At 41.8% G+C, this 26,821-nt stretch overlaps 4 protein-coding genes and 1 long non-coding RNA gene across 11 annotated transcripts in view; 4 read left to right on the forward strand and 1 right to left on the reverse strand.

Moving 5' to 3' along the window:
- The window catches only part of LOC128454199 (excitatory amino acid transporter 1-like), an 11,756-nt gene extending 11,164 nt beyond the window's left edge, over window positions 1-592 (forward strand). For all 5 annotated transcript variants that reach the window (XM_053437494.1, XM_053437493.1, XM_053437492.1 and 2 more), the window contains one exon: window positions 22-592. In XM_053437494.1, the coding sequence (XP_053293469.1) occupies window positions 22-157 (136 nt within the window). In that variant the 3' untranslated portion in view covers window positions 158-592. The remainder of the gene's footprint in view (window positions 1-21) is intronic.
- Window positions 1-7,319, forward strand: part of LOC128454201 (excitatory amino acid transporter 1) — a 10,874-nt gene extending 3,555 nt beyond the window's left edge. Inside the window, exons 2-11 of the mRNA XM_053437500.1 lie at window positions 3,531-3,730; window positions 3,949-4,086; window positions 4,656-4,863; window positions 4,959-5,001; window positions 5,087-5,150; window positions 5,252-5,426; window positions 5,694-5,927; window positions 6,003-6,197; window positions 6,500-6,634; window positions 6,871-7,319. Of these exons, the coding sequence (XP_053293475.1) occupies window positions 3,586-3,730; window positions 3,949-4,086; window positions 4,656-4,863; window positions 4,959-5,001; window positions 5,087-5,150; window positions 5,252-5,426; window positions 5,694-5,927; window positions 6,003-6,197; window positions 6,500-6,634; window positions 6,871-7,006 (1,473 nt within the window). The 5' untranslated portion in view covers window positions 3,531-3,585 and the 3' untranslated portion in view covers window positions 7,007-7,319. The remainder of the gene's footprint in view (window positions 1-3,530; window positions 3,731-3,948; window positions 4,087-4,655; window positions 4,864-4,958; window positions 5,002-5,086; window positions 5,151-5,251; window positions 5,427-5,693; window positions 5,928-6,002; window positions 6,198-6,499; window positions 6,635-6,870) is intronic.
- Window positions 7,320-8,384: 1,065 nt separating this feature from the next.
- atcayb (ATCAY kinesin light chain interacting caytaxin b) lies at window positions 8,385-17,717 on the forward strand. 2 transcript variants are annotated; one of them, XM_053438828.1, is made up of 13 exons: window positions 8,385-8,682; window positions 11,497-11,609; window positions 12,695-12,753; window positions 12,844-13,071; window positions 13,265-13,423; window positions 13,673-13,775; window positions 14,029-14,160; window positions 14,297-14,383; window positions 14,540-14,638; window positions 15,176-15,211; window positions 15,298-15,345; window positions 15,717-15,763; window positions 17,027-17,717. In XM_053438828.1, exons 2-12 carry the CDS (start codon window positions 11,533-11,535, stop codon window positions 15,754-15,756), a joined length of 1,068 nt encoding a protein of 355 aa, XP_053294803.1. In that variant the 5' UTR covers window positions 8,385-8,682; window positions 11,497-11,532; the 3' UTR covers window positions 15,757-15,763; window positions 17,027-17,717. The 2 variants fall into 2 exon arrangements, with proteins under 2 accessions (XP_053294803.1, XP_053294802.1); XM_053438827.1 differs by lacking the exon at window positions 8,385-8,682 and having other exon boundaries at window positions 11,322-11,609.
- On the reverse strand, window positions 14,291-26,707 carry LOC128455155 (uncharacterized). Its single transcript, XR_008341682.1, has 3 exons — window positions 26,646-26,707; window positions 26,215-26,400; window positions 14,291-14,403 (listed from the first exon to the last, which is right to left on the reverse strand). It is a non-coding gene; the product is annotated as an uncharacterized LOC128455155 (long non-coding RNA).
- On the forward strand, window positions 20,555-23,071 carry LOC128455154 (nicotinamide riboside kinase 2). 2 transcript variants are annotated; one of them, XM_053438829.1, is made up of 8 exons: window positions 20,555-20,716; window positions 20,804-20,894; window positions 21,692-21,740; window positions 21,943-22,111; window positions 22,192-22,263; window positions 22,355-22,461; window positions 22,594-22,679; window positions 22,771-23,071. In XM_053438829.1, exons 1-7 carry the CDS (start codon window positions 20,691-20,693, stop codon window positions 22,677-22,679), a joined length of 600 nt encoding a protein of 199 aa, XP_053294804.1. In that variant the 5' UTR covers window positions 20,555-20,690; the 3' UTR covers window positions 22,771-23,071. The 2 variants fall into 2 exon arrangements, with proteins under 2 accessions (XP_053294804.1, XP_053294805.1); XM_053438830.1 differs by lacking the exon at window positions 21,692-21,740 and having other exon boundaries at window positions 20,667-20,716.
- Window positions 26,708-26,821: the final 114 nt, after the last annotated feature.

Consider the following 26,821-nt stretch of genomic DNA (forward strand, 5'->3'; position numbering starts at 1 on the left):
TTCATGTTTGTTTCTTGATAGTGATCGTTTGAGGACAACCACCAACGTACTGGGAGACTGTTTTGGTGTCGGTGTGGTTCAGCATCTGTCCAGACGTGAGCTGCAGAGCCCCGGGCCTGCAGGAGAAAGTTTGATGGAAGAAAACCTCCATCTATGAGTTTCATGATACTTGACAGAATCATTTTCTATACGCTCATGATTCGTGATAGCAAAATTACCAATCAAACCAAACTTTCAGAGATAAATATATTTGACATGTATTCTTTTGACATGCTTTGGCTTCACTTTTGAGCAGCTTGCAGTTTTTAGGCCATGATTATCTACAGTCTCTGATGTATCTTAGCATATAACTCACTGTAGTGGTCAGGGTTTCTCACAGGGAACACTCTGCCACCACCTGGTGGTAGGAAAGTCAGTGACCCAGTTACATATGCTATTCATATAGGCCTTTATTGAACTGTTTAATATTTTATGGTGCTACATTTTATGGAATCAAACACAGCGCAATGCTTCACTGCAACTGAAATGATTGTGGTGTGTGTTTACTCTGCAAAAAGCTTCTGGTTTATTGAATAAAAACTGAACATCAGAAGATCCTTTCACCTGCTGATGATTAAAAACATCTTCAGATAGTGAAGCACTCGAAACAAGACAATTAAAGGTTCAGAGAACCTTTCCTCAAACTCCTCCCTGGACATGACTTTGGATTCTGGGCTTTCCTTCCGACATGTTTCTGCTTCTTCGTCATCTTCATCTTCCTCCTCTGATGAAACTCTTCAACTTGTCCCCCAACGTTTGATTCATGAGAAACGCCACAGCTCTCTTCAAATATACGTTATTCAGTCCTGCAGGGATGAGGGGAGTAGATGGCTGCAGGAGAAGTATAACGTAAAAAACAAGAAATTAACAACAAGAGCCTCTCACTATTCAGACTTCTCAAAGTGAAATGTTGACTATTGTGTGCCGAGATGATCAGACTGTATCAATAACTTGTGGCCGGAGTAGAACCCTCTCAAGAGCTTAGCTCATAATTGGCAGCCGACAGACAATGGATAGTCACTGTAAACAAGAAGCAGGATGATAGACCTTCAGGATGAAGGCAGCTGTTGCTTCCCCGGTAATTACCTCTGCAAAGAAGATTGTGTTTTAGCCCCTGTCCATTTGTTTGTGTGTTTGTTTTATCCATTGGTTTCCACTGACACATCTCAAACTACCCCTGGGTTGATGGCTGAAAGTCTAATTTGATTTGATAGTGAACTTTGATAGTGTCCACCTCACGGCCATCTTTAGCAGATCCACATCCCAGTTTACACCAGTTCAAGGGATTCTCCTGTATGTCCTGAGGGGATTCCTGTCACTTGTAGATTTGTAACTATAACGTAAGCTGACTCTGTAACTTCAACAGACTCAAGTTGCACTAAGATACTTAAAATCTCCCTGATTAGCTCCACCGTCCTCTGCCTTTGTCATATTGTCCTCATGAGACTCAGTGTTTTAATGACACAGTTGAATTCACACCTCAGTGACTGTCAGGACTCATTATTTTAGCTAGTCTGTGTCTGACTGAACTCGATGAAATAAAGAAAGGGGGGGGGGGGGGGGAGCATGAGCAGTTTGAGCCAGATAAATGGCTTTCACACAAATTATTAATAACAACCTTTTCCTCCCTAGAGTTTAATCTTAAAGGTAGAATGTATGTGAGTCACATTGTTGTTTAGTCTCACACCTGTCTTGATAAATTCCCGGCCGGGAAACAACAAAATAAACACACACATCAAAAAAACAATGCATATTCAACTCACACAGCATGTTCCTTCTGCAATTTTTTCTTTCTCACACAGCTCAAACACTGTGATAATCCCATTCTTCACACACACACACACACACACACACAGACTGTTTGAGAGGGGGCTATTCCTGTTACACACACGTCCCCAGGGCCCCCTGTACACAGACACCCACACATTCTCTCAGCCAAGGAGCTCCCGCCCCACACGCATGCTATCTGCTGCTTTTTCCTTATTTCCACTATCTTAATTTTTGCTACCTTTGGAGATGGAGACATTCGATGAGCGGCTGCTTCAGACACTGTTCGTCAATAAATGTCAGAGTGGTAGAATGCATTCGAATTCATTTCTGCATCTCCAGTTTATTGAAAACTGAGGCCCATGCTACATAGCTCCTTCACTTGAGGGCTCCACTATCCAGATTTTTGCGGCTCTTTGATCAATTTCTTACTCTTATTTTCCTCTTTTATTTCTGTTCCTTACCACTTTACTGTTATTTATTTATTCAAAGTGACCTGGGCCCAGGTTATCCCAAATTTTCTGTTTAACTCAATTCCTGTCTATGCCTTGGCAGATTGTAACACAATGGTCTTACCGTGACTTACCATTAAGAAATTGAGGTACCATTTTTCTTAATTCTGCACAGATTTACCACCTCATCTTTACAATTTAAGCTATTCTAAAAAGGAATGTCTTTACCTTATTTCATTGCTTTTTTAATGTTACACCTTTCCCCCTTTTTTCATTTGCGACGTGCCCTTCGCAAATAAAATCAAATGTAGCACGGATCTTCTCTTCACACATCAACACAACAAGACACATCCCCCAAAACAGGTTTTTTAACCTAGTGACCTTACAGCAAACATAGAACAGTAACAATGAACGAGCCAGCAGTCAGTCAAAATGAGAAATGCACACCGCTTAAAGCTGTAGGAGGTGCAGCAGGTCACAGCTCGTCTCTGTCGTGAAGCCAATCTATCGTATCGTTCAAGCCGCAGTGTCTTGTCGAAGTCGGTGTTTGAAGAGAGGAGACGCGGACCCAGAACTTGCAGCATAACAGAATTTATCACACAGAAGTTTCACAGGTCAGACGGGCACCATGGTATGCCCGGAGAAATCACACAGGCCGATTAGTGAAAATCGAGACTTGCCTCTGCAAGTCAAGGTTTTTTATAGGGGAGTTGTTTACTACAAACCTAGAGATAAAATGATGTCACACATTCCTTAGGCGCCAAATATTCCTTAGGTGGTTCAAGGATAGTTCAGACAAGGAGAAACATACAGAACGCATCTGGAAATAACGCTTAGAGGTCTGAACATAAGATTCAAGGCACCTTAAGATATTAACATGTCATTATGATCTATACCTATGCTAGAGAAACTCATTAGCTGAATAAAAGTCTGAGCATAAGGCGTCATAGATGTAAATGTCATTATGCTTCATAACCATGTTCAAAAGATGTCTTAGTTAAATATACTATATCTGCTAAGAGCTGCTGCCTGTTCTGAAGGCTGTGAATTTTGGGACATGTGCTTTAACTTGTTCTCATTTCTAACTTTTGATATTAAAGTGTAACATTGTTTTGATAAAGCAGGAACACAATATTCCTGGATTCCAGTGCCAAGAGGATGGACTACGCCTGCGCACCATCGAGGAAGAACGTATCCTGGGAAATTGTGCTCTGAAAAACCTGAAAAACTTGTGTAGGGCTAATTATTCACATAAGTCCTGTCGTCCTACAGAGACACCAAACACTTCGTCGTTCTTCACAGTCTTTGAGGACCAACAACCAAAGAGATGGAAACAGATTGTCTTCAGTCTGAGTTGAACTCAGTAGAAGTTGCAGAACCTCAGGAAATTCAAACATACCGCAGATGTAATATTGTGGCGTTCCTGAAGAGAAACACTTTTGTTATTCTCACAGTTACAGCTGTTGCATCAGGTAAGTGATCATCAAACATACTTCACTGTGGAAATTCTACTTTAATCCGAAGTTGATCTGTTTTACAAGACAGGTTGGGACCTGCTGCTTTATATTAGCATTCTTATTCTCTATCACTTCTCATTGAAGAGGCTCTGTTATATATATATATTTTTTTTTTAAACTCTGCCTTATGACAAACACGATCACTGACCAGCCTGTGCTTCTGCTTCTTCAAGGAATTGGTCTGGGCTTTGCTCTACGACCCATTCACATGTCAGACAGGGATGTCAGATACTTAATGTTTCCTGGAGAGCTGCTGCTGAGAATCCTGCAGATGCTGATTCTTCCTCTCATCGTTTCAAGTCTGATTTCAGGTAAGATGCACTCATCAGCCTGTTCAAATGGATTTTCAGGCTCTCGACAAAGACACGGTTTGACCCACATTTCATGTTGTAATGGCTCCTGTTAATAATCAACACAGTGGATAAACACACCTGTCGTCTGTGTGTCGAACTGGTGATGATAGCTGTTCTAGAATTGCATATAAATTTATAGACTTTAGTACATAGTATAGACTTCTGTTCAAAGTATCCCTCAAAAGTTTATATGTTTTCACATTCACAAATATAAATATTGGATTTTCTGTATTGTGCTCTAAAATAGCAGATTTCTTTACTCTTTATGAAATGAAAAAAAAATATATATATTTAAGGTGTTTTTATTTTATCTAATTTATTTTTTGATACTCTGTGTTTGTAATGTTATAAAGACATTTGAACTATAAATAAATATCAAAATGATTTCATAGATTGTATAGAATTATATTTATATTTTTGTATTTAAACGTGTGTATCAGGTTTTTAACCCAATAAACAACTGATTGTTCCATCATGTTTACATTGATACAGTATATTAATGTGAACCTGTTGCACCTTTTCATCAGGCACGTCGTCTTTTGACAGGAAAGCTTATGGGAGAATTGGACTGAGGGCGGTTTGCTACTACCTGCTCACCACACTTATTGCTACAGTCACTGGCATCGTTTTAGCCGTCATCATCCAGCCAGGGAACTGGTCCAGGAACACCTCGACCCCCTCTGCTGGTAGAACGGAGGCTGTGCAGAACGTTGACGCTGTTCTGGATCTTATCAGGTTTGTGTGATGACAATTATAAACTAAGAGGGATTTCTAAAGGTACAGTTAGATATCAGCCTCCAAAAACACCCGGATATGTTTTTTTATTTTAGAAACATGATCCCCTCAAATCTGGTTGAAGCTTGTTTCAGAAAGGTAAGAGCTTCAGTGGCTATGATTTGTCTTTATATTGATACGCTCACATATTATTACTGACTTTTAACATTTGCTTGTTCTCCAGTTTAAAACAGTTTATTCCAGGAGTGTTTCTACAGGATTTAATATCACTGAGGCCGGTGAAAACAGTGAGATTCCTCTTTTTTATCTTCCTTCAAGGTATAACCTATCAACATTAATACAATATAACTTTGCCTCTTATTTTACTGTCATCATTCTGACCCTGTAGACAACACTGTACCAGTGCCGGGCTCGTCAGATGGTATGAATATGTTGGGGCTGTTGGTCTTCTCAGTGGCCTTCGGCCTCATTCTGGGCAGCATGGGGTCAAAGGGAAAACCTCTGAGGGATTTCTTTGACTGCCTCAATCAAGCTTTTATGCATCTGGTCAACATATTCATCTGGTAAGCAGGGAAATCTCACATTTAGACTTAGATTGTTGCCTTGATGTGTTTCACCTGTTCTTCCTGTGCGACCTGTCTCTAGTTTGTCATCAGTTCACTTTGTATTTAAGTCACCTGATCCCCACACCTCACTGTGACAAAATGTTTGCTACATACCCCAAAAAATCTATATATCCATGTCCTCATCCCATGAACAACAAATATCCCTATTTATGAAGCCTCTTTGATTTTCTCTAGACGAATGTGTGTCACCTCTGTTTACCACAGGTACTCCCCTGTGGGAATCTTCTTCCTGATGGCAGCGCAGGTTGTGAAGATGACAGATATGGGAGAAATGGGCCAGGAAGTAGGGATGTATACTCTCACTGTGATTGCTGGCCTGGTGATTCACAGTTTCCTCACTCTGCCCCTCATCTACTTTTCTGTCACACGGAAGAATCCCTTCAGATTCATGAGTGGTGTTCTGCAGGCTCTCGCCACTGCCTTTGGGACGTCATCAAGGTGAGCCAGTGCATTAATACCAAACATAACAGTTTGACAGAGTTTAAACTTCTTTGCTCTTCTGTGTTTTCACAGCTCTGCAACTTTACCTGTAACTCTTCACTGCATGGAGGTCAATCACAGCATGGACACACGGGTGACCCGCTTCTTGCTTCCTACTGGCGCCACTATGAACATGGATGGTGGAGCCCTCTATGAAGCAGTGGCAGCTTTATTCATAGCCCAGGTACATAATATGAATTTTGACCTTGGTCGAATCATCGTCCTCAGGTGAGTTCATATAGAAACCTTGACCATGTAGGTCTGTCTGTATCTACATATTTACATATAAGACTACTAAAATAACTTTTTAAAATAAAGGGGAAGAAAACAGACATAACAGCACATGACCAGTTTCCTATAAGGTTGTCCTGGCTCTTGCTGATTGGTTGAGCTTGCACATAAACATTTTTAAAGGCGACTTCACAAACTGAACTGACTGATCATAATTGGCTGATGCTAAGATCCCTGCAAATGATATTCTGCTTGTTTTGGATATACCCCAAAAATGGATAACTGATGCTTCGTCCCAGTTTGATTGTTATAGTTGCGAGCACTGGTGGGGCAGGCATCCCACAGGCTGGACTGGTAACCCTGATGATAGTGTTGTCATCCGCTGGACTGCCCACTGAAAAGATATCACTGCTTATCATGGTTGATTGGATTCTGTGAGTGAACATTTCTTCACAGGGTTGTTTAAGATTTCGACTTTAAGGTTGGAGATAAGAAGAATAAAGTTTAGAAACTTTATATTTAGTCGATCCTGTTTGGAATGGAAAGACAAAAAAAACATTTGAGGAAATTGAATAGCTTCTTTTTACCTGAAACATTTTGAAGTCAAACTTTTATCTCATTGGTCAAGTTCCTCCTATAACCTGAGATATTCATGTTTGTTTCTTGATAGTGATCGTTTGAGGACAACCACCAACGTACTGGGAGACTGTATTGGTGTCGCTGTGGTTCAGCATCTGTCCAGACGTGAGCTGCAGAGCTCCAGGCCTGCAGGAGGAAGTTTGAAGGAAGAAAACCTCCATCTATGAGTTTCATTCACTTGACTGAATCATTTTCTATAAGCTCATGATTCGTGATATACTTATATTTGACATGTATTCTTGTGACATGCTTTGGCTTCACTTTTGAGCAGCTTGCAGTCTGTCGGCCATGATTATCTACTGTCTGTTGTGTATCCTAGTTTATAACCCACTGTAGTGGTCAGGGCTCTTCACAGGGAACACTCTGCCACCACCTGGTGGTAGGAAAGTCAGTGACCCAGTTGCATATGTTATTCATATAGGCCTATATGGAACTGTATGGAATATTTTATCGTGCAAAATTTTATGGAATCAAACACAGCACAATGCTTGACTGCAACTGAAATTATCCTGGTGTGTGTTTACTCTGCAAAAGCTTCTGGTTTATTGAATAAAAACTGAACATCAGAAGATCCTTTCACCTGCTGACGATTAAAAACATCTTCAGATAGTGAAGCACTCGAAACAAGACAATTCAAAGTTCAGAGAACCTTTCTTGGAAACAAGATGTACTTTAAAAAAACATTAAAACAATGTTTGTATGTTCTTAAACCCCCCAAATACTGTCTAGTCTCAATTCTGCATCAGTCAGCTGATCTGGACCTGCAGGGAAACAAATGCTTTCAGTCACATGTCGGCATATTTCAGTATTTTACTGCTGTGCAAAATAACGTTGCTAATAGAAATCTATAGCCGGGAGAAGAATATGAAAAGTGTGGCTGCTCCCTTGCACCGGGTGTTGAGTGCAATGCCAGAGAGATCCAGTCTGTGTTTACTGACATGGGGCTGATCTCAGTGCAGTTGAGGGAGGAGAGAGGGAGAGGAGGGGAGGAATGGGGCAGGAGGGGGTGAGCATCACAGATCGTGAGACGAGGAGGGGTTTCATCAAGGGCGAGAGAGCTTAGAATAAATGGTGAGAAAAAGCAAGAGAGAGAGAGAGAGAGAGAGAGAGAGAGAGAGAGGGTAGCTGTGTGAGGGAGAGAGGGAGAGAAGGGGGAGATGCTGTTGCCTGGTAACAGCGGGGAAGTAGAAAACCCAGTGGTTTCCAGTTCGTATGAAAATAATCTGACTGGAAACGATGGATGCACCACGGACCGACTCTGAGGGAACAGAAAACAGCTGATTGTGTCTCCGGACGGCCTCCAGGGAACCAAAGAGAAGGTAGGCATGTGTGATTATGTAACCGCCATAACACAGCTCCCACCCGGGTGACATCATCACAGCGGGATTAGAGCCCTGGGGTAGGGGCATTATGAGTCTGTGCAGGGAGGAGGAGGAGGAGGAGGAGGAGGAGAGAAGTATAAATGAGAGGGAGTGATCATCATGAGACAAACTAAAAGCTCTGGGTGAGGATTATCTTTTGTCAAAAAAAAGCAAATCAGCACAGGATCTGACCGGCGGAGGAACCAGTGAAAAGATGAGAGCAGGATGGTGTCAGATGTGTGACGACCCTGGTTCTCCTCTCCTCTCTGCAGGAGGACAGCTCAGCTCATCCCTCAGCCTCCATTAGCAGCATCAGGATCCAGCCTGAGGTGTGGAGCCGCCTGCGGATGTCCCACCTGCAGATGTAAACAGTGATGACGCTCACTGGGAAGATCTAAAAATCAAAAAAATAAAAGGATCTGAAAGCAGAAGGAGGGAAGCTCTCCAAACACGGAAGAGGTCGTCCTTCCTCACTGCATCATGTGAGTAAAACCTGTTCCTCTGCACGTTAACAGCTGGATCAGACGGTTTTCTTCTTGGACGACACATTCTGATCAGATTCATTCTGCTTCACTATGTGAATCCATTTGTGAAGGAATGTCTGGCAGTGACATTCACTTTCCCAGTCGGCTTCTTAGTTTGAGTAATTGGATCCTGCTCATTTCTGTAGAACAGTTATATGTTATTTTTTCATAAACTGCAAGACAATTGTGTTATTCTGTATTTGTGTGTACTTTTTCTCATTGATTCATTGAAGTGATAGCATCAAGATTTAGCCCCATTTGACCCTGATGACAGTGTCGGAGTTGTTCGGTCATTCAGCAAGCAAATCTCATTATTATTATGATACACACACATACATATATATAGGTCATCTCTGGTTGTTACTTACTTCTTCATGAATATTAAATGTTACATAAAAAGTCCATGTTTTCAGGGGCTTACTTTAAAGTCTGTTTATGTCACTGACCTCGTGCCTGTGCATTTTAGTCAGACAATTTGAGGAAAGCTACTGTGTCACGTCTCTGTTACCTTTCATCATCAGTGGCTCTATGGATGCTTATCTCATGCACGCTGCAAGTCATGCAAGTTATTCCATAAGGCAAAGAAGGAAATGTGTGTGTGTGTGTCTGAAATTCTATTTTCAAAGTTAGAGCAATCATGGTTGGAATTTATTTTGAAGATTTAAAGACACAAATCTCCACCAAGGCCCAATAGTCATTCACATATTTAAATTCTTAAATTCACTAGATCAAGACTTTTAATTGGATCTGCATCAAAATTGAGCAGCCTCATAAATACCAGTCCTTTTATCATACCCGTTTTCTTTCACCAAGATCCATGAATTATACTCTGAGACATCGAGTAAAATTATGAAAAACATCCTGTTTCGCAATGTTAAAGAAAGTAAAGAAAACATTCAAGGTTCTGCTCACCCAGTTCCTCCTCTGGTCATTTCCCACCCCACCACAACACTTCATTAGTTATTGCATAATCCTGCCAACTAACAAATACACACAGATGAAAACATGACCTTTCTTTGGCATCTACAGCTGCTTTCGTTCCTTCTCTGAGGCAGTGTGTCCACTCTCAGGTCTGACTGGCAGAGCAGCGGTGAAAGTCTGTCCTCACGAGTTAGTGTTGTGTAAATGAAGGCAGCGCTGCCATCTGGACACAAATCCCCAACAAACACACTCTGCTGCAACATAACTCATCACTGTGCAGTTCAGTGTGCGAGCAGCTGAGCCTCAGCAGGAGAGAGAGAGAGATCTGCACCGACCACAAACCTCACTCACTGATCTGCTGCTTCCGTGGGAACTTTCTGTCCTGATTCTCAACTGCAGTCGAACCCCATCTTCATTCATGATGATCGATCTCCTCTAATGGTGATTTATTAAAGATTATACTTGTGAGAGAGCAGAGGAAGATTATTCAAAAGTGTGATATAACCAGAAGGGGTCTTATAAAAGTAGCAGTTAATGAATTCCCTCGCTCTGGAAACATCAGTGCTCCGGTCACAGCAGCACCAGCCCCCTGCAGCCCGAGGCCCTGCTCCTTTTAGTCCACATTTGCTGCTTTTTTTCCATATGTGCTCTGATGTGTGTCGCTAACAGCACATCAGTGCCGTCCCAGTGGACAAATGGACTGTGGTAACGTCTGCTGCAGCCTGAACTCTGACTGGGACAGGGATGCAGGAGGTACACTCCTCCCCCCCCCCCCCCCCCCCCCCCCCCATACGCACGCTTCTGACACAGGGCTGCCATATGATGTCTGACAGTTCCCCCGTGTGACTCTGTAAAGCTTTACGTGACATGTCAGGAAACGACATGCAACTTTGGATGGAGCCTTCTGGCGTCTCTGATTCAATAACGCCAAGGAGGTCATGTTTTCAACCCTCTCCTTTTGTTTGTCGGTTTGTTTGGACGGATTAGTAGTTTGACAGAAGGATACAATTTGGGTCAGAGAAGAACCCATTAGATTCACGTGCAGATCCAGAAATGTTTTATTATCACTTTCTTTATCATTGCGAGATTGGACAATTTACCGGGTAATAATTAATGGATCTTAATAAAAGACAATTAACAATTTAGAATTTTTTCAGGGTTAAATCTTTTAATATTTGACTGTTGGCAGAGGAATGCACTCTACTGAGAGCCATTCTATTTTGGTTATGTAAAATATGATCACTATCTGCTTTGTGCATCACTTCTGATTTGCTTGTATCGCCCTGAGGGGCTGTGTGAGCAATGTGGAGTTTTATTTTTGTCTCCTGCCTCGGGGACGTGGGGGAAACAAACCCAGTGGGGTTTAGTTGTGCCTAATTTTTGGTCAATTAGACTCTGCTGCACATTCACCCACAGTAACATTTTGTACTTTATTTTAGATTTGTTATTGTTGTTTTGATTCCTCATAACACCAGTGCTGTGCTGCTGCTTCCAAGAGGAACTAATTACAGCAGAAACCTACATACGTCAGCTTTTACTTTATTCAAGGGACATATTAAGTGATTACTCAAACTGAGAAATGAAGCAGAGGCTGCTGGAAGAAGTGTGAGCCCAAGGTGATACTAAATCCTACATTTCCCAGAATACAACTGCATCATTTCTTTCTCTACTTCCCTCCCTGCCTGGTAGACACCCTCATCTTTCCATCCTCCACACCCTCTGAAGTCAGTTAATCCTGATGAAATCACCAGAGTCTGGAATGGGTGGAGTGTTGCTCCACGACGGCGTCATGCCCTGTGTGTTTTCCTCCCTGATGTCCACTCAATGACTTTTGTTTCACATGTTTGTCAGCCTCAGAGAGCTGAAGCCTGTCCTCCCCGGCCGAGGATGGGCACAGCAGAAGCCACTTTACGCATGGACAGCATGGAGGTCAAGGACGAGTGGCAGGACGAGGACTTCCCCAGGTAATCCTGCGTTTGAATGGGTGAAGGAGAGAGAGAGAGCGTCTTTGTGTGTGTGCGTGTGTGTGTGTGTGTGTGTGTGTGTGTTTGTGTGTGTGTGTGCCCAGTTTGTCCGATTTGTGCTCATGCTTTGACAAACAGGCCACAGCAATGATCAGTCGTGTGTGTTCAATGCTGAGGGACGGCAGGTGTGTTCTGTCCTTGATGTCGTTGTGTGTTACGTGAGCAACACAACAGGCAGGAAAAAACCACAGGGGAAGTCAAACACATCAGGCTCCATTGTTGAAACAGTCCTCCGCCTACACTCTGACTGTCGAGCATCTTTCCTACCGCAAAGGGAATGTGTGTGGGAAAAATGAAAAGAGGGAGATGGATTATTCACAATCATTCACAACATATTCACACACCTTCATTTCCACAAGCTGAAATAACATAACTTTATTATTCGATAAAATAAAATTGAATTAAAACCCAAAAATATCATGTTTTAGTAGTTTTCTTGTTTTACTTAATCTGAACTTTATATTTCTGTTTGTGTGTTTTATTGAATAAAGTTTCAGATACTTTCAAAGTCGTTGCCAAACAGAAACACAAAGGAACAGTCTTTCTCAGCTCCATTGTTTCATCCACTCCCTTAATGTCTGTTGGTTTCGCCTTCAGCTTACCTCCACAAAGCCACTGACAACATAATAACAGCAATTACTCCAACAACAAGCCCGTGCTTGTAGTGTTTAAGGGCGTGTGTGTGTGTGTGTGTGTGTGTGTGTTTTTGTGTGTTACTAAAATAAAGTCCTCATCCCCCAGCACTGTGTGTTCAGTTGTCTTGATGGAGAGCTGATGGTAATTACTGGTGTTGTTCCCGAGAAAAAACACAAAACACAAAGAGCAAACTGTCAAGAGATACTGTAGAGTTTATTTTAGCCATCTTTTATTACAGTGTTTTTAAAATGCTTGCAATCAATAAGGCTAAAGTAACGTTTTACTGAGCAGCAGGAAACTGCTGTGTTTACATCAGTTCATTTCTAATTTATAATGTTTCTGTTGTTATTGTTCTTCTCCATGTTAAATATTCCTGTTTCTCCCTGCAGGCCTCTACCAGAAGATGGAGATGTTGATTCTTCCTGTGGCCTCACCGACAACAGAAAATGTAACTTAACACACAGCATTGAATATGATTTTGTATTTTTAAATTGCTTCTTCACTTTGTATCTAAACTCTCCCGTTCTGTTGATTCCAGACCCCCCCGCCTCTCTGAATGTGGGCGAGAGCGTGGCGCAGCACAAGCGTCGCACCCTGGTGGCCCCGGACATGAACCTGTCCCTGGATCAGAGCGAGGGCTCCGTGCTCTCTGACGATTACCTGGAAACGCCCGACGACCTGGACATCAACGTGGAGGACATCGAGACCCCCGACGACACCGACTCTCTGGAGTTCATCAACAACGGCAACGAGCTGGAGTGGGAAGGTCAGACAGAGGTTGAATTACACTGACATGTTCCAGCATGTTTAGCAAGAAGGTGCTGCCCAGGTTGAAAGTGTCACAAACACTAGAAATGTCCAACTCCCTCATCCACCTCATGATGATTTCATAAATGTCAGGGCAGAGGAATGGGGAAACCAACTGACCAGCATCTTTCTTGCGTCCCCCTTGAATCCAGACGACACGCCGGTGGCCACCGCCAAGCGTCTTCCAGGCGACAGCGAGGAGGAGAGAGACTCGTCGGGTCGTCTGTGGAGAACGGTGATCATCGGTGACCAGGAGCAGAGGATCGACATGCAGGTCATCAGGCCGTACCTGAGGGTGGTCACACATGGAGGTTAGAGTGTGTGTGTGTGTGTGTGTGTCTGTGTGTGTGTGTGTGTGTGTGTGTGGCAGGGTCTGTCCAAAAGGTCTTGAACTATGGGAACTACTATCTCTTATTTACTTGATGCTTTTTTCAGATTTAAAGTTGCTTTTCCTAAGTTTTTGCTATAGCCAGCATTAACAGCTGTTTACTTTACAATCAAGCAGAATCATGCAGGTTAATTATGTGATTGAATGATATCAGTTTCCCCTCTTCTCTCAGGTTATTATGGTGAAGGTCTGAACGCCATCATCGTGTTTGCGGCCTGCTGCCTTCCTGACAGCAGCTGTGAGGACTACACGTACATCATGGAGAACCTCTTCCTGTGAGATTCATTCTACTCTTTTACAACAACACGTTTTTTAGAATATTTTTTCATTGTTGTTCGTCTTTTCTTTTCTTGTTTTCCCTCAAAGGAGATGACCTGAGTAAATGCTTCAATGGAACGAGCATGTCAGATCGTGTCGGAATAGATTCACTTTAAATGAGAGAAATAAGAGATGAATCAGTTTAACAAACCCTCACTTATTCTTCTTTCATGCCCGAGTCAGATGTGAGTTTGTCTGCTCTGTTGTCAGATATGTGGTGAGCAGCCTGGAGCTCCTGGTGGCAGAAGATTACATGATCGTTTACCTGAACGGAGCCACTCCTCGCAGGAAGATGCCCGGCATCAGCTGGCTGAAGAGATGCTACCAGATGATCGACAGGAAGTAAGGCAGATACCATCAGAGCAGTTTGGGCAACTGTCGGGGGGGAATTTATGAATAGTCAATTTATGTTGGTGAAAGGGAATCGATGATGTTAAGATTGAAAACATCACTAAACACGTGAATGTCTCTCCTGCAGACTGAGGAAGAATCTGAAGTGTCTCATCATCGCTCACCCCACGTGGTTCATCCGCACCGTCCTCGCCATCTCAAGACCCTTCATCAGGTGAGGATGAGCTCAGGAGTCTGAAAGAACAGAGAGAAGACAGAAGATAAATGGATTTACATTGAAGCCAACACAGTACATAAGAGTGTTGCTGTTACATAACCAGTCAGGAGCATCTGTGGCACTAACTACATGTGGCTTCTATGTTTTCTTCAGTGTGAAGTTCATGGATAAAATCCGCTACGTTCACTCACTGACGGAGCTGAGTCAGATCATCCCCATGGAGCATGTGCAGATCCCAGAGTGTGTGCTGCAGTAAGTACTCTGAGCCACCAAGGGTCAACGTTGAGTTACTACACGTGTGTGTGCGTGTCACAGCATGTTGAATGTACAGTTAGAAATATGCTCAGTATATTGAACAGTTTGTTATTATTTAACTGAGTGTGTGGTTATCCTGGTGTTATTGTTTATTTTCATGTTCTTGGCTGAAACAGTGTGGGATCAAGATGGTGTGCAATGTGTTGGCAGTGACAGAAAAGTGATGAATTGAGATCAACATTCATTTTTTATGACTTTCTGTCTTTTGTGTCAATCAGCAGGCATCTTAAAACTACTCTCAGATTAAAGTCCAACAGAGAGAAAACAGCAGATCTGTATTTCTGTTTGATTTGATTTAGTTAGTAGCTATTAGTAGCTTCAGTGGAGCAAGGAGTTGAATGAATAAACACAATAAACGAGGCCACGGTATAAGAGCAGAAATGATCTTTTATTCATCTTCTGTCTGCCACCGATGAGAAGTATATGTGTGTAATTACACATCATTTACAGATTTCTATCCTCTGCTTTTAAAAGGTACGATGACGAGAAGATAAGAGCACAGACGGAAAGGTGAGAGTTGAGGTTCTATGTGGTTTTTAAATCATTCTCCTGCATGTACTTATTAAGTAGTTCCTTCCTTCCTTCCTTCCTTACAGACTTGAGCAAGATCAGCAGCACAACAACTCAACAGCAGCTAAAGAAAGGTGACTCCATGTTGCAGTACATGCAGTAATATACACACAGTTCCAATAGCTGGTATGGAAACTTCACATGTTTCTCTTTGTATAAAAGTGCTGATTAGACTGAAGCCATTGAATTTAACTTCAGTTCTTTCCTTTTGTGTCATGTCACCAGTTCAGATTATGAAATAAGACCGTTCTCCTCATTAGAAGTAAACTGGGATGTTAGTAGCTGCATGGAAAATCAATTAGTGTGTGACTCTTCCCTTTAGGTTGAATAACAGCAGCAGCTACACAGATACATTTCGGCAACACACAGCTCAGCCTAATATAGGAGAGATGACTGAGCAGAGTATTGATGTACTCATGGCTTGTCTCTAATTTGTCACTTCCAGGCCAAAGTCAATGATAGCAGATGTTGGATGTGACATCTGACATTAAGGTAAGGGATCTTCTTCACTCAAGTACCTCTCCATCAGCTTCACACAGCCTGGTTTGTAATGTCAAGCCACTGTAACTAATCTCCAACATACAAGGAAAAGTTCTCTTCTGCACACACACACACACACACACACACACACACAAACATAAACATGCTGATGTGTGCAGAAGCTTCACGATGGAGTAAATCTCCTAAATGATGAATGATGGCCTGTCTGCAGTGTTGTGTCACTGAAAGGTCCAAGGGTTCGGTTCTCAGTGCAGGGACACAAAGATCCAATTCCCAGTTTGGCGGAGTCGACCAGAGCGAACGAGGGAATGAGTCGGACCTTTAAACCAGATGATATTTTTATGTTCATATGTACAATGAACTCAAACTAGAGTTTAAGAGTTTAATTCCAATTTAAAGTACATCTCTTTACATGGTACTCTTTACGTGTTTCTTAAATGATGATGTTTTGTAATCTTATATTTCAAATTGCATTGAAATCAAGGGCTAAGGTCAAGTTGAGGTTATGAAACTGAGGCTTCAGTCTGCGGTTGTAGCCACTTGCTCTATTTCCCCTCTCTCTCCCTCCCATCGTTTATAAAAAGTTGAAAACAAGTGTTTATTTCCTCCCGGTCGTAGTAACTGAGTTCACTGAAACCCTGAAGCACAAACAACATCTCAGATGATCACTGTGAAATCCTGGAGTCCGGCTCATTTTCGCCTCTGCCAAGTCACGTTTCAGCTCTTTACATTCAGAATGAACCAAGTCCAAGAACCGTCAGCTGATCCCCGGACACCGTATTCCCTCCCTCCACTCTCTGTTACATAAAGCACAGCTGCTCCTCTCGTTAAGCTGCTGCAACAACCGATCGACTCTATTTTTAATGGGGATGCACAAGGGGTCTGGCAAATTGATCTGCGCCTCACGACCCACCCACCGCAGCAGGCCCGGGTGGGGAAAGGTGGGTTATTTTAGAATCACCACCCCCCACACCTCTCCCCACATGCTCCGACCTGAGCTGCTGACTGTTCCTATCAACCTCCATATATCAAAAGAGCTATCAGCACAAAAAGACTGGCCGACATCCCAGGAATGTCCACAGGCAGCGTCTCTCACCGGAGGCCGGCGCAGGAAGCAGGAGGAAGATGAAGAGTAGAACCTCCTGTGTGTCATGTTGGATCTAATTTAGTGCCGACTGACCCGCTGCCAAACCCAATCTTTGTATTTTAGTTTTTTAATATGTTGAGTTAAACCTTCTGTATTCTGCATTGCAGGGTTTGAGATGGAAGAGGAACATTCATTCATTACTGCAGGAGAACTTCACAAATCAGTCCCGACTGGATTCACCGGCTGCAAGACAATCATCTTTCAAAATGTCCTTCGTTGCTCCTATAACTGAAAGTTCATTTGCACCAAAGGCATCGACACACATACGTCAAAACTAAATCCAAAAAAGTTGTTTCTGCTCCCTGCATGACGAGGTGAGCTTCATCCACAGCATGACCTCCATCGTATAAACATCTATGGACTCTGACGAACCTTCAAACATCATCCGACAGAGAACGTTGTGTAAATAAATGTTGATATATATTTTTGAGAAAGGTGTTTGCACAGATATTTTGTTTTTATATATATACATATATATATATATGGATGATATGGAATGGGTATCGTGAAGTTTACTGAAAAATAACGTGCAATGATATTGTTCTTAGACCGACAGTTAGATGTTACCGATGCAAATGTGTTGCAGTTCTCAAAGTTTTTCCAGAGTTGAATATGCAGGTGGCATGCTCGTTCATAAAGTCACATGTTACGTTTGTTTTGCCATCATGTTTTAAAAGATACTTTTACAAGACAGATGCAGATGAACCCAATGAACTATATTTGAGGGGAGAGTTTAATTAATTTCTATAAGTGTTATTTATGAAAATGTGCCATTTACTGTTTGTAAAAAAAATTAAATGAGTGAACTTAAAACATACTTTGTCATGACTCTGGTATCCAGACTTCACCCCTGATAAAAACTACAGTCAATATATTTTACAAATACACAGCTTCTAGTCCATATACATTATAAATACACTACTTATGGCCAATATACATTCAAAATAAACAGTCTAGTCCATTCCATATGCATTTAAGAATTATTAACCCTGCTACTCAAGTATTGCATGATACTTATTATTACTCACTGATGCCTATTTTGACTCTTGCTGCTGTAATATTGCAATTTTTTCCATTGTGGGACTAATAAAGAATTATCTTATCTTACACATATATAGCTTTGCCCTCCATATATAAAAAATAAGACAGCATGCCCATATACATTACAAATGTACACTGTACAACCAGTACACATTAAAAATATACAGCGTAGTCCTTTCCATATACATTACATATACCCAGCTTTGCCTGGATACATTACCAATGGTCAGCCTTGCCCATATATATATTACAAATACACAGCCTCCCCGTAAGCATGAAATAATTAACAGCAGAGCTAATGTACGAGAGGAATATAGAGCATCAGCCTTAACCATGTACATTAAAAATGACAGCTTTACATTATAAATAAACAGCCTTGCTCCTATACATTACAGCTTATGTCTAATCCCTTTGACTGCCTCTTGCTCCACTTTGCTCCTGCATGTTTTTGACACGTCCTGGTGAGTTATGAAAGGACATAATTCTGATTTATGAGCGTCATCACAGCTGATGTTCTTTGCATCATTTGGACTTCTCGAAGGGGCCCTCTTCTTTTTATTTGCAAGGTCACTGAGATGAGGACGATATGTCACTTGTTGTTCTGTGTGTTATTTAAAGGTCTGTGGTGCAAAATTGATCAGTATGACAAACGATTGATTGGTATTTTAATATCCAATTAGGTCTGTCAGTCTATGATAATATTAGCATTCTAACAAAAATCACAAAATAGACAAAAGTCTGTTTCCTGATAATTAATGTTGAATATTTATAAAGAAAAACACATAATATATCTCAAACATTCCAGCACAGAGCCAGAAGCTGGAGGCCAACGTCTTATTTTAGAATCAAGGCAGGAAACAGGGGGACGTCTTTCCTGGCTGTGTCTAAAGTTTGTAAAAACACACACCAACACCTCTGTGGCTGACTGACTCACACCTGGTTTCATGTGTACGTGCACAGAAATGTAAAAACCACAAACAATTTAGATGGAATAATAGTTGGAAAGTTTAAACAACCAAATTAGATCATGTTAATAAGTGAGCTTTTAGCAAGGTTGGATGTTTCCATTCACCTTTGTGCTAAGCTAAGCTAATTTACCCTCATTATCCAGTAATGAAGCCAACATCGACTAAGATGGAGGAGGTAGGGGTTTGTGACCTTTACTGCAGCCAGGCATTAGGGGGCGATGGAGACACTTTGGCTTCACTGTGACGGCGTCCATATTTATATACTGTACAGTCTCACTACTTACTACTGCAGAAACATGAGAGTCTCATTTGAGTCTGTGAAAATGTTGTCCTCAGAAAATGTCAATCTTTTCCTTTAAGCCTTGGAAATGTAGACAATTTGACAACTTCCCAGTTCAAAAGGTAATTTGACTGTCAAATTCTAAATGTACGCGTCACCATAGGGCTCAAGTGAAGGTTTGTCTTGTTGGTCTTAGATGGAAGAAGAATGTTCCCCACATGCTGAACATACTGGATCACATGCTCTGGGGTCCTATAGTGTGTCTGAGCGTATGCATGGCAGTTTTATAATCCGGAATTCTTTATCCACACGTAACTTCCTGTGTTTACCAACAACTAACAACCTCATGACTGATAACAACTTTTATCTAAGAGGGGAAAATGATTCATCGAAACACTTCTACTCGTGTGAAAGTGTCTTGAGTTGTGAAACACGAGTTCAGCTTCTCCTTCACACCCACGCTCTACTGAGATAAGAGGCCGTAAAAAAAGACTGTAACACAACACAAAGTGATGCCGCACACATCCGGAGGTGTGTGAGGAAAAGGGGGAGATGAGCGGTGGGCTTCTGCACGTTCAGAGAAAAGCTGCTATCAGACATGCGGCCGTGACTCGTGGCCACACAGCTGGCGGCCATGCTCTCCGGCCGGTTGCGTCAGAAATATGTGTGTGACACAGTAGGCCGACTCACAACAGCCGTCTAAATATAACCGGCTGCTTCTGGTTTTCACCCGTCTGGAGCTGTCCAAGCACGGACACTTTTTCCGTGTGAAAAGCCAAATACCCAGGTTGTGTTTCTTTGTGATACAGATGTGTCAGGGATGAGGTGTGACTCACACACCCCGGGCCTGTGCCACACTGAATCCTAGTGATTGTGCTTTTTCCTCATTTCTAAATTAAACTTTTTTCTAGGACAAAATCTCTTTGTCTTAAAGACTTGGAGTTTTTCAGAATGATTGCAGAAGCTCCAGACTGTAAGGGTCACCTGTCTACAGCTGCAGAAGCACCACGTGTCAGTCAAGCTTCTCACAAGGTTTAACTTTACGTTTCACATCTCTGCCACATCACTGGTTTCTCTCTAATCATCTAAGAACTCTGTTGGGTGTGGGATCTATCGTGTGTTCACGATGACCCCCCTGGACAGCAGGTGGAAAATCAGGGATCCGCTTTCATGCAAATGAGACGCTCCTACTTCGTCCCCCCCTCGTTGGGGCTCCAGGCCGTGAAGCGTCAGCTGACTGGCTGCTGGACGGAGAGGCCTGATTGGTTTGGGGGGGGCGTGACGCTGCATCGAATACCTATATATACCCGGCGAGGAGATTGTCTATCAATGAAGTAGTAAAAGGAGGGAACGTCTGTGGAACAGAGCGAGGGGAAGGTTTTCAATAGAAGCCTTTGGTAGAGACTGTTTGGTTTGGCCGGGTTCCCTTCTTTTATTTACTGAATTCCACAAGTGACCAACACACACACACAACAGCTGAAAATGAAGTTCATCATCGGCATCGGAGGGTAAGTGTCATTTCACCGATTCACCTGCTCGTTAAAAACAATAACGTGTGACTCGTGTTTATGGCATCAAATCTGTTCTGATTGCAGAGTGACCAACGGTGGGAAGACCACTTTGACAAACAGTCTTCTAAAGACATTACCTAACTGCTGTGTCGTGCATCAGGATGACTTCTTCAAGGTAAGACCAATTCACGTAACCGTTTAGTTCAGATTTAAAACTCAGTAAACATTCAATTCAATGCTACGATAAGTATTATTTTGAATTGTGTTAATTTAAGCTTGAGTTAACAAGAGAAGTATTTTTTGATATATTTCATTTGTTAAATAAGATGTAGCCTTGAGGACGTTTTGTGCTCCAGTCTGAGATGTGCTGCCATCGCAGTAGCCTAGTAATGCATCAGGCTGATTGTTTCCTGGACAGCCAATGAAAGGGCCGAGCGTCCCCACTTAAAGTGACTCAGTCCAATCACGTTGCAAATTGTGCAACCAACGTTTTGCATGACTAGAAACACAATTTGGCTTAAAACTAAAAAAAGCCATACGTTTTATTTCAACAACAAACCATCTCTTCGTGCTGCATTCAGGGACGGTCGACAACTCATCAACACCACTGACTGTTTTCACATTATATGAAATGGAGAGAAAGAGAATAAGGGTGGTGGCTGGATCCGCACAGAAAGAAAATAAAAGCGAAATAAAAAAAAAGATCGCAATTTTTCTTACAAGAGGATTTGGAGACTTAGATTAGTTTTAGTTATTGAATACGATAGTTCTCCGACAAAGTCCTAGAACGAGCCTCACCACCCTTATGCAAAGTTTTTTTAAATACTTTAAAGACATTATTTAGGGTAAACTCAAATTTCGTCAGCGTTCGCTCCTTTAGGTGGAGACGAGTCCTTCACTTGTCCTGTCCAGGTGTGATCAGCTCCAACTGGTTACTAGGTTGCAGCAATGTTTTATTGGTGACTGTTTCAGAAACCCGATCAAATAGAAGTCGGGGAGGACGGCTTTAGACAGTGGGATGGTAAGAATGGATTTCCCGTGTAGGAAAACCATGCCGTAATGTACTTTTTCTTTCCTGCACATTTCTTAAAAAACTAACTTTGGATATGTCATCTATTGTGTGAATGCTACAGCCATTCACTGCTGGTGACTAGTGTCAAGCACATTGTTGAGCAGCGTTGGTTGCACGTGTGGTGAAGACCCTCTCTTTTCTCTACCTCCAGTTATCAGCGCCCTGGACATGGAGGCGATGGTTAACACAGTGAAGGGCTGGCAGGAGAACCCGGTCAAGTTCGCCCGCTCCCACGGGGTCAGCCTATCACCTGAAGCCGAGGAGTCCGAGAAGGGGACCCACATCCTCATCATCGAGGGGTTCCTCATCTATAACTACAAGTGTGGCTCGCTCATTATCACTGAAAGATTTGACATCTTGACCTCTAAAGCCTTTCACTAACCTGAGCTCCTCCCTGCAGGCCTCTGATCGACGCCTTTGACAAATGTTACTACATTGACATTCCTCGTGAGGAGTGCAAAAGGAGGAGAAGGTAACGAGCTCTTCAGTAACAACGACAAGTTAAGTGTTGGACACGTAGTTCAGGTTGTAATATGACTTGATCCCTTATGTTTCCCCCGCAGTACAAGGTCATACACAGTCCCAGACCCCCCCGGCCTGTTCGACGGCCACGTCTGGCCCATGTTCTTGAAACACAGGAATGAGATGGAAAGGAACTGCGACTCATTAGGTTCGTTAAACCGATTATTCCCCTGTACAACTAAATGTCAGTTTCATACATTAATCCATCTTCCTATCCACAACCTGGACGTCAGAATAAAAGCAGAATGTTTCTAATCCTTTGTGATTTGTCTCTGCACAGAGTATCTCGACGGGACGACATCTACTGAAGCCATTTACAACAATGTCTATGAAAGCATTCAGAACTCCCTGCTCAACAAATCATAGGTACGAGGAATCCTGAGATGAATGGACTGTGACAGATGAACAACACGTGTGTTATTCAGAGTGTGTAACTCCTCTCTTCTTCTCTCTGCAGCCGGACGGGGACATCTGCGGACTTGTGTATAGACTTGTAAATATGATGTTGAGTAAATGTGTAACACCAGCTCGGTTCTTCTAGTCTGATCTGTAAATAGTCAATCATGTAACTTATTAAGAACTAATGACAGAAGTTGTTTTGTTTTCTATAATCCTGTAACTTTTTCTAAAACGATGAACCACCTCTTGACACCCCCGGTGTTTAACATCAGGGGCAGATATCAAATCAGATTGAAGTCAAAATCCCCATTGGGAGGAACGATTTGTGTTATGCAACATAAAGAAATGACTGAATCCACCGTATGGCTCCTGTTCTTCTTCTCAATCCACTCATTCACTTTGTTCACATGTTTTGTTCCAGGGTCATAAATCTCACGTTTTACAACACAAACACTGAGGGTGACTCACAACGTCCTGCAGCTCTTGACCGAGTCTCCTTATCACAAAGATAACCGCCACTATAAAAAGCTTCTGACACAAAGAGCTCAGATAGAAGAATTCCTCCGAACAGACAATAAGACACTGTTTAACAGGAAGGAAAATCATAAACTCAAATGTCAGTTGAAACAATGTGAAACATAAACGTGATAAGAGCGTCACTCAGCAGGGAGCATACATGTCTCTTTATGAAAACACATTCCAATTTTAAAGATTTTTATTTGGATCTGCACCAAATCCCACACGATCATAAACATCAGTCCCATGAACGTATCTGATTTAATTAATTAAGATCCATGAATTATTTCTCTAAGGAATCAGTGAATAAGTTTCAAAACACCTCATGTCACAATGTTAAAGACATTCACGATCCACAATGAGAACTAGTCGTTTGAAAGGAAACTGTATTTACTCTCATGCTGCTGATTACAACACATTAATAACGATAATGGATTTAATTTTTTAGATTTTTGTTTCTTTTATTACAAGGAGCTCAAACACACTTTATTAAGAACTTAAAGACAAAGTAAAGATAAACACTTGACATTTGACTAAAGACTAAACATTAGATTAATTTATTATTCTTCCTGCTGCAGCTTGGTCAGTGGTGTTTACCTTAAGCCCTGAACTAATCCTTAACGCTCTTGTATGTAAGTTGCCACACAAGCAACATATAGTGCTTTTATTTGCACCTGTCACTCGAGGTGGAACTAGTTTGACCTACTTTTTAAAGTAGATTCATCCACTAGCTCCTGACCGAGCGGCCGGGAAATGAAATGATCAATGGGAAATGAAGAATTTGTATCAAACTTAATATTTCTTTTATATTGAATAACCTTTTTACTTTGAGTATAAAATCCATCCAAGAAGTTTAAAGGTGAAATGTATCCTCAGTGGAAATTCAGAAGTCGACCGACTCTATGTTTATTAATATTAGTATAACATAACAAAGTATAACATAGTATTTTATAAGCTTAACTTGTGTTTCTTTTTAATATCTGCTAATGTGAAAACAAACTCCGGAAATAGTTGAAATTAAAGTTTCCTTCTTGAGTGTGTAAAAGGTTTGAAGTTATGTAAGATGGAAATAATCAAGTAAAGTATTTAGTTACTTTCCAACTGTTGTTTCCAAAGTTACCACTTCCTCAAAAGTTCCAAAGTCCTTTCATAAAGTCGCCCACACTGATCTACAGGCGGCACATGAAACATAGAACCACAAGTTTTATTGATATTTGAGATCAAAAACTCAGTAAATTAGGGTTATATATTATATATTATATATATTATATCGGGACCATGAGGGTTTCATTTCCCAACTGTAAAACAAATGATTAACAAATCAAAGGTTTTTATAATCCGAGCAGATAGAGTCAAAGATACTCGGCCTGTTTATTACTCTTTATTATCACTGTTCTGAATCTGAGCTTGTTCTGATCCCTGAAAAGCTCTCACTGTACTTTACCGGATCCAGGGGCCGAGGGTGTGTTCGGGGGGGGGGGGGGGGGGGGGGGGGGGGGTCTTGTGATGCGTGTCTGAGAGTTTTTACATGCCAGCACTTTGGCCTGGAGCAGCTCTGTCAGTTTATATTTGGGATAAGGGTCTGGGGTGTCAGGGGAGTATATTTAACGAGTACACACACACCCACTTGACGCTGCACAGCCGGGTCTGACTCAGGGGCCAGTCCCCTCACGCCACCTCAAGGCGGGGGGGGGCAGCACCTTGTGGGGCGGCATGTGGTCCCACGTCATCCGCCACCATGGAAACCCCCCAAAGTTAAAACTGGGGTATCCATATAAGGATTATGGTGGCGAGGCAGTGACCCTGGAGATGAGTGGCTATCACATGTCCCTGCCCCCCCCCCCCCCCCCCCCCCCCCTCCTATGAGTGAGTGAGGACCCCTGAGGCATGTGAACAGTTGTGAATGTGCCACAGAAATATTTATGGCTGCCGCACTGAGACAAACAGGAACAAGTGACTTGGTTAAAGTGCAACACTTGTTTTAATATCCCCCCCGTCGTAAATATTATTCATACCCAGTATATAAACATAATTTTAACACATTTCATTTGTGTTACATATATACACTACACCCATAGAGGATGGTCTTAAATCACACTGACAGTTTAACTGTTTAATCAACATAACACAAGGTTAAATATCAACTTGCTTTCAGGATTGTCTAGCTTTCCTAATTACTTACAATCTTTTTTTGTTATCATTATTATCCAAATGTTTGGTCTCCAAACATAATTCTATTCTATTCTGTTTCATTCTTTTCTATTTTTTTCTATTCTAATATATTGTATTATATCATTTTATATTGTATTATACTATGTTATATTATATTACATTATAATATATTATATCATTTCATATTATATTATATTACATTACATTATAGTACATTATATCATATTATTTCATATTATGAATTAATGTACAATATTACATCTTAATTTTTTGGTTTATTACTTTTTGTAATGTCTTGTCACCTCAGACTTACATCTCTTGAGTAAATGTGCTTAGTTACTTATACAACTGATGCCACGTCCCAAAACTTAAGGCCGAGACTTGTCGGATTTGACATTTGACAGAATTTGTGTAAAGTTTGAGTCGGTGGGTCACATGTCAAGTGGTCTCAACACTAACTTGTCACGTGTAGTTAAATGAAAGCGTGAGGACGGACACAGCGACATGTTCCTCGGAGCTGAAACGTGAGGAGAGCTGACCACGCTGACTCTGGCAAAGCTTAATCAAAGAGGAGCGGGACACGGGTCACAAGAAACCTGAGGACGTGCCGAGCTGCAGCTGCCAAACCACATGAAATTCACCATTCATCACAGTTTCTATTTCCACTCAGGTCACATTGCAGAAATCAGTTCAGCTTTATTCAAAACGTTTCCATCACCGTGTATCATGATGGAGCCTAAGTATCCACATGAGTTAAGATTTGCCCAAAGATTAATCATTTTTACTTGTCAAACATTTTTTGTCAGCGTCTCACCTGTCTTGTCTCCCCATGATCTGTGGTAAAGCTTCAGGATCTATCATTTTACTCCTCAGACTGGCAGTGTGAGGCCTCGGGGGGGAGGACAACAGGTATAATCCTTGTAGGAGAAGCTTTCTTGTGGTAAAACCATTTTAAGACCATCATCTTCGATTAATCTCACAAGAAGCAAAGCCTGGATACCTAGATTCATGGGATCAGATATATTCAAAGCGTACAAGAATTAGTCTTTCACTCAGGGAGAGTCCTGCTGCTGCTGCTGCTGCTGCTGCTGAGCACCATGAAAACAACCAGAAACTTTATTTTATTTCCAAGCAACATTAATTTACAGAAAACATTAAGGTTTTTTTTTGTGGCCACATTTATTGTGATTTGTTTACTTCCACGTCAGACACACAAGAAAGACTAAATTCAACGTTAATACTCACTCGCTAAATTTTGTGGTTTACATGTCCTGCTCGGGAAGTCTTGTGCCAAACCAGTACCGAGGATCTGCCGCTCTTATAAATCTGGTCTGGAGCCGGGCGGAGCCGAGCTCTGCAGCAGGGGTGGGGTTTCTTTTCAGCTGAGAATAGAAAAGCACGCGGCCTCACCACCATGTTGC

This window comes from Pleuronectes platessa, chromosome 13 (genome assembly GCF_947347685.1).
Source record: "Pleuronectes platessa chromosome 13, fPlePla1.1, whole genome shotgun sequence".
NCBI classification, from domain to species: Eukaryota; Metazoa; Chordata; class Actinopteri; order Pleuronectiformes; family Pleuronectidae; genus Pleuronectes; species Pleuronectes platessa.

Coding starts and splice junctions, on each gene's coding strand:
- LOC128455154 (XM_053438829.1), top strand. CDS start 20,691: ATGAAGTTCATCATCGGCATCGGAGG. Junction 21,741..21,942: donor CGGCTTTAGACAGTGGGATG/GTAAGAATGGAT, acceptor CTCTACCTCCAG/TTATCAGCGCCCTGGACATG. Junction 22,264..22,354: donor GAGTGCAAAAGGAGGAGAAG/GTAACGAGCTCT, acceptor TTTCCCCCGCAG/TACAAGGTCATACACAGTCC.
- atcayb (XM_053438827.1), top strand. CDS start 11,470: ATGACTTTTGTTTCACATGTTTGTCAGCCTCAGAGAGCTGAAGCCTGT. Junction 12,754..12,843: donor CCTCACCGACAACAGAAAAT/GTAACTTAACAC, acceptor TGTTGATTCCAG/ACCCCCCCGCCTCTCTGAAT. Junction 15,212..15,297: donor ATAAGAGCACAGACGGAAAG/GTGAGAGTTGAG, acceptor CCTTCCTTACAG/ACTTGAGCAAGATCAGCAGC.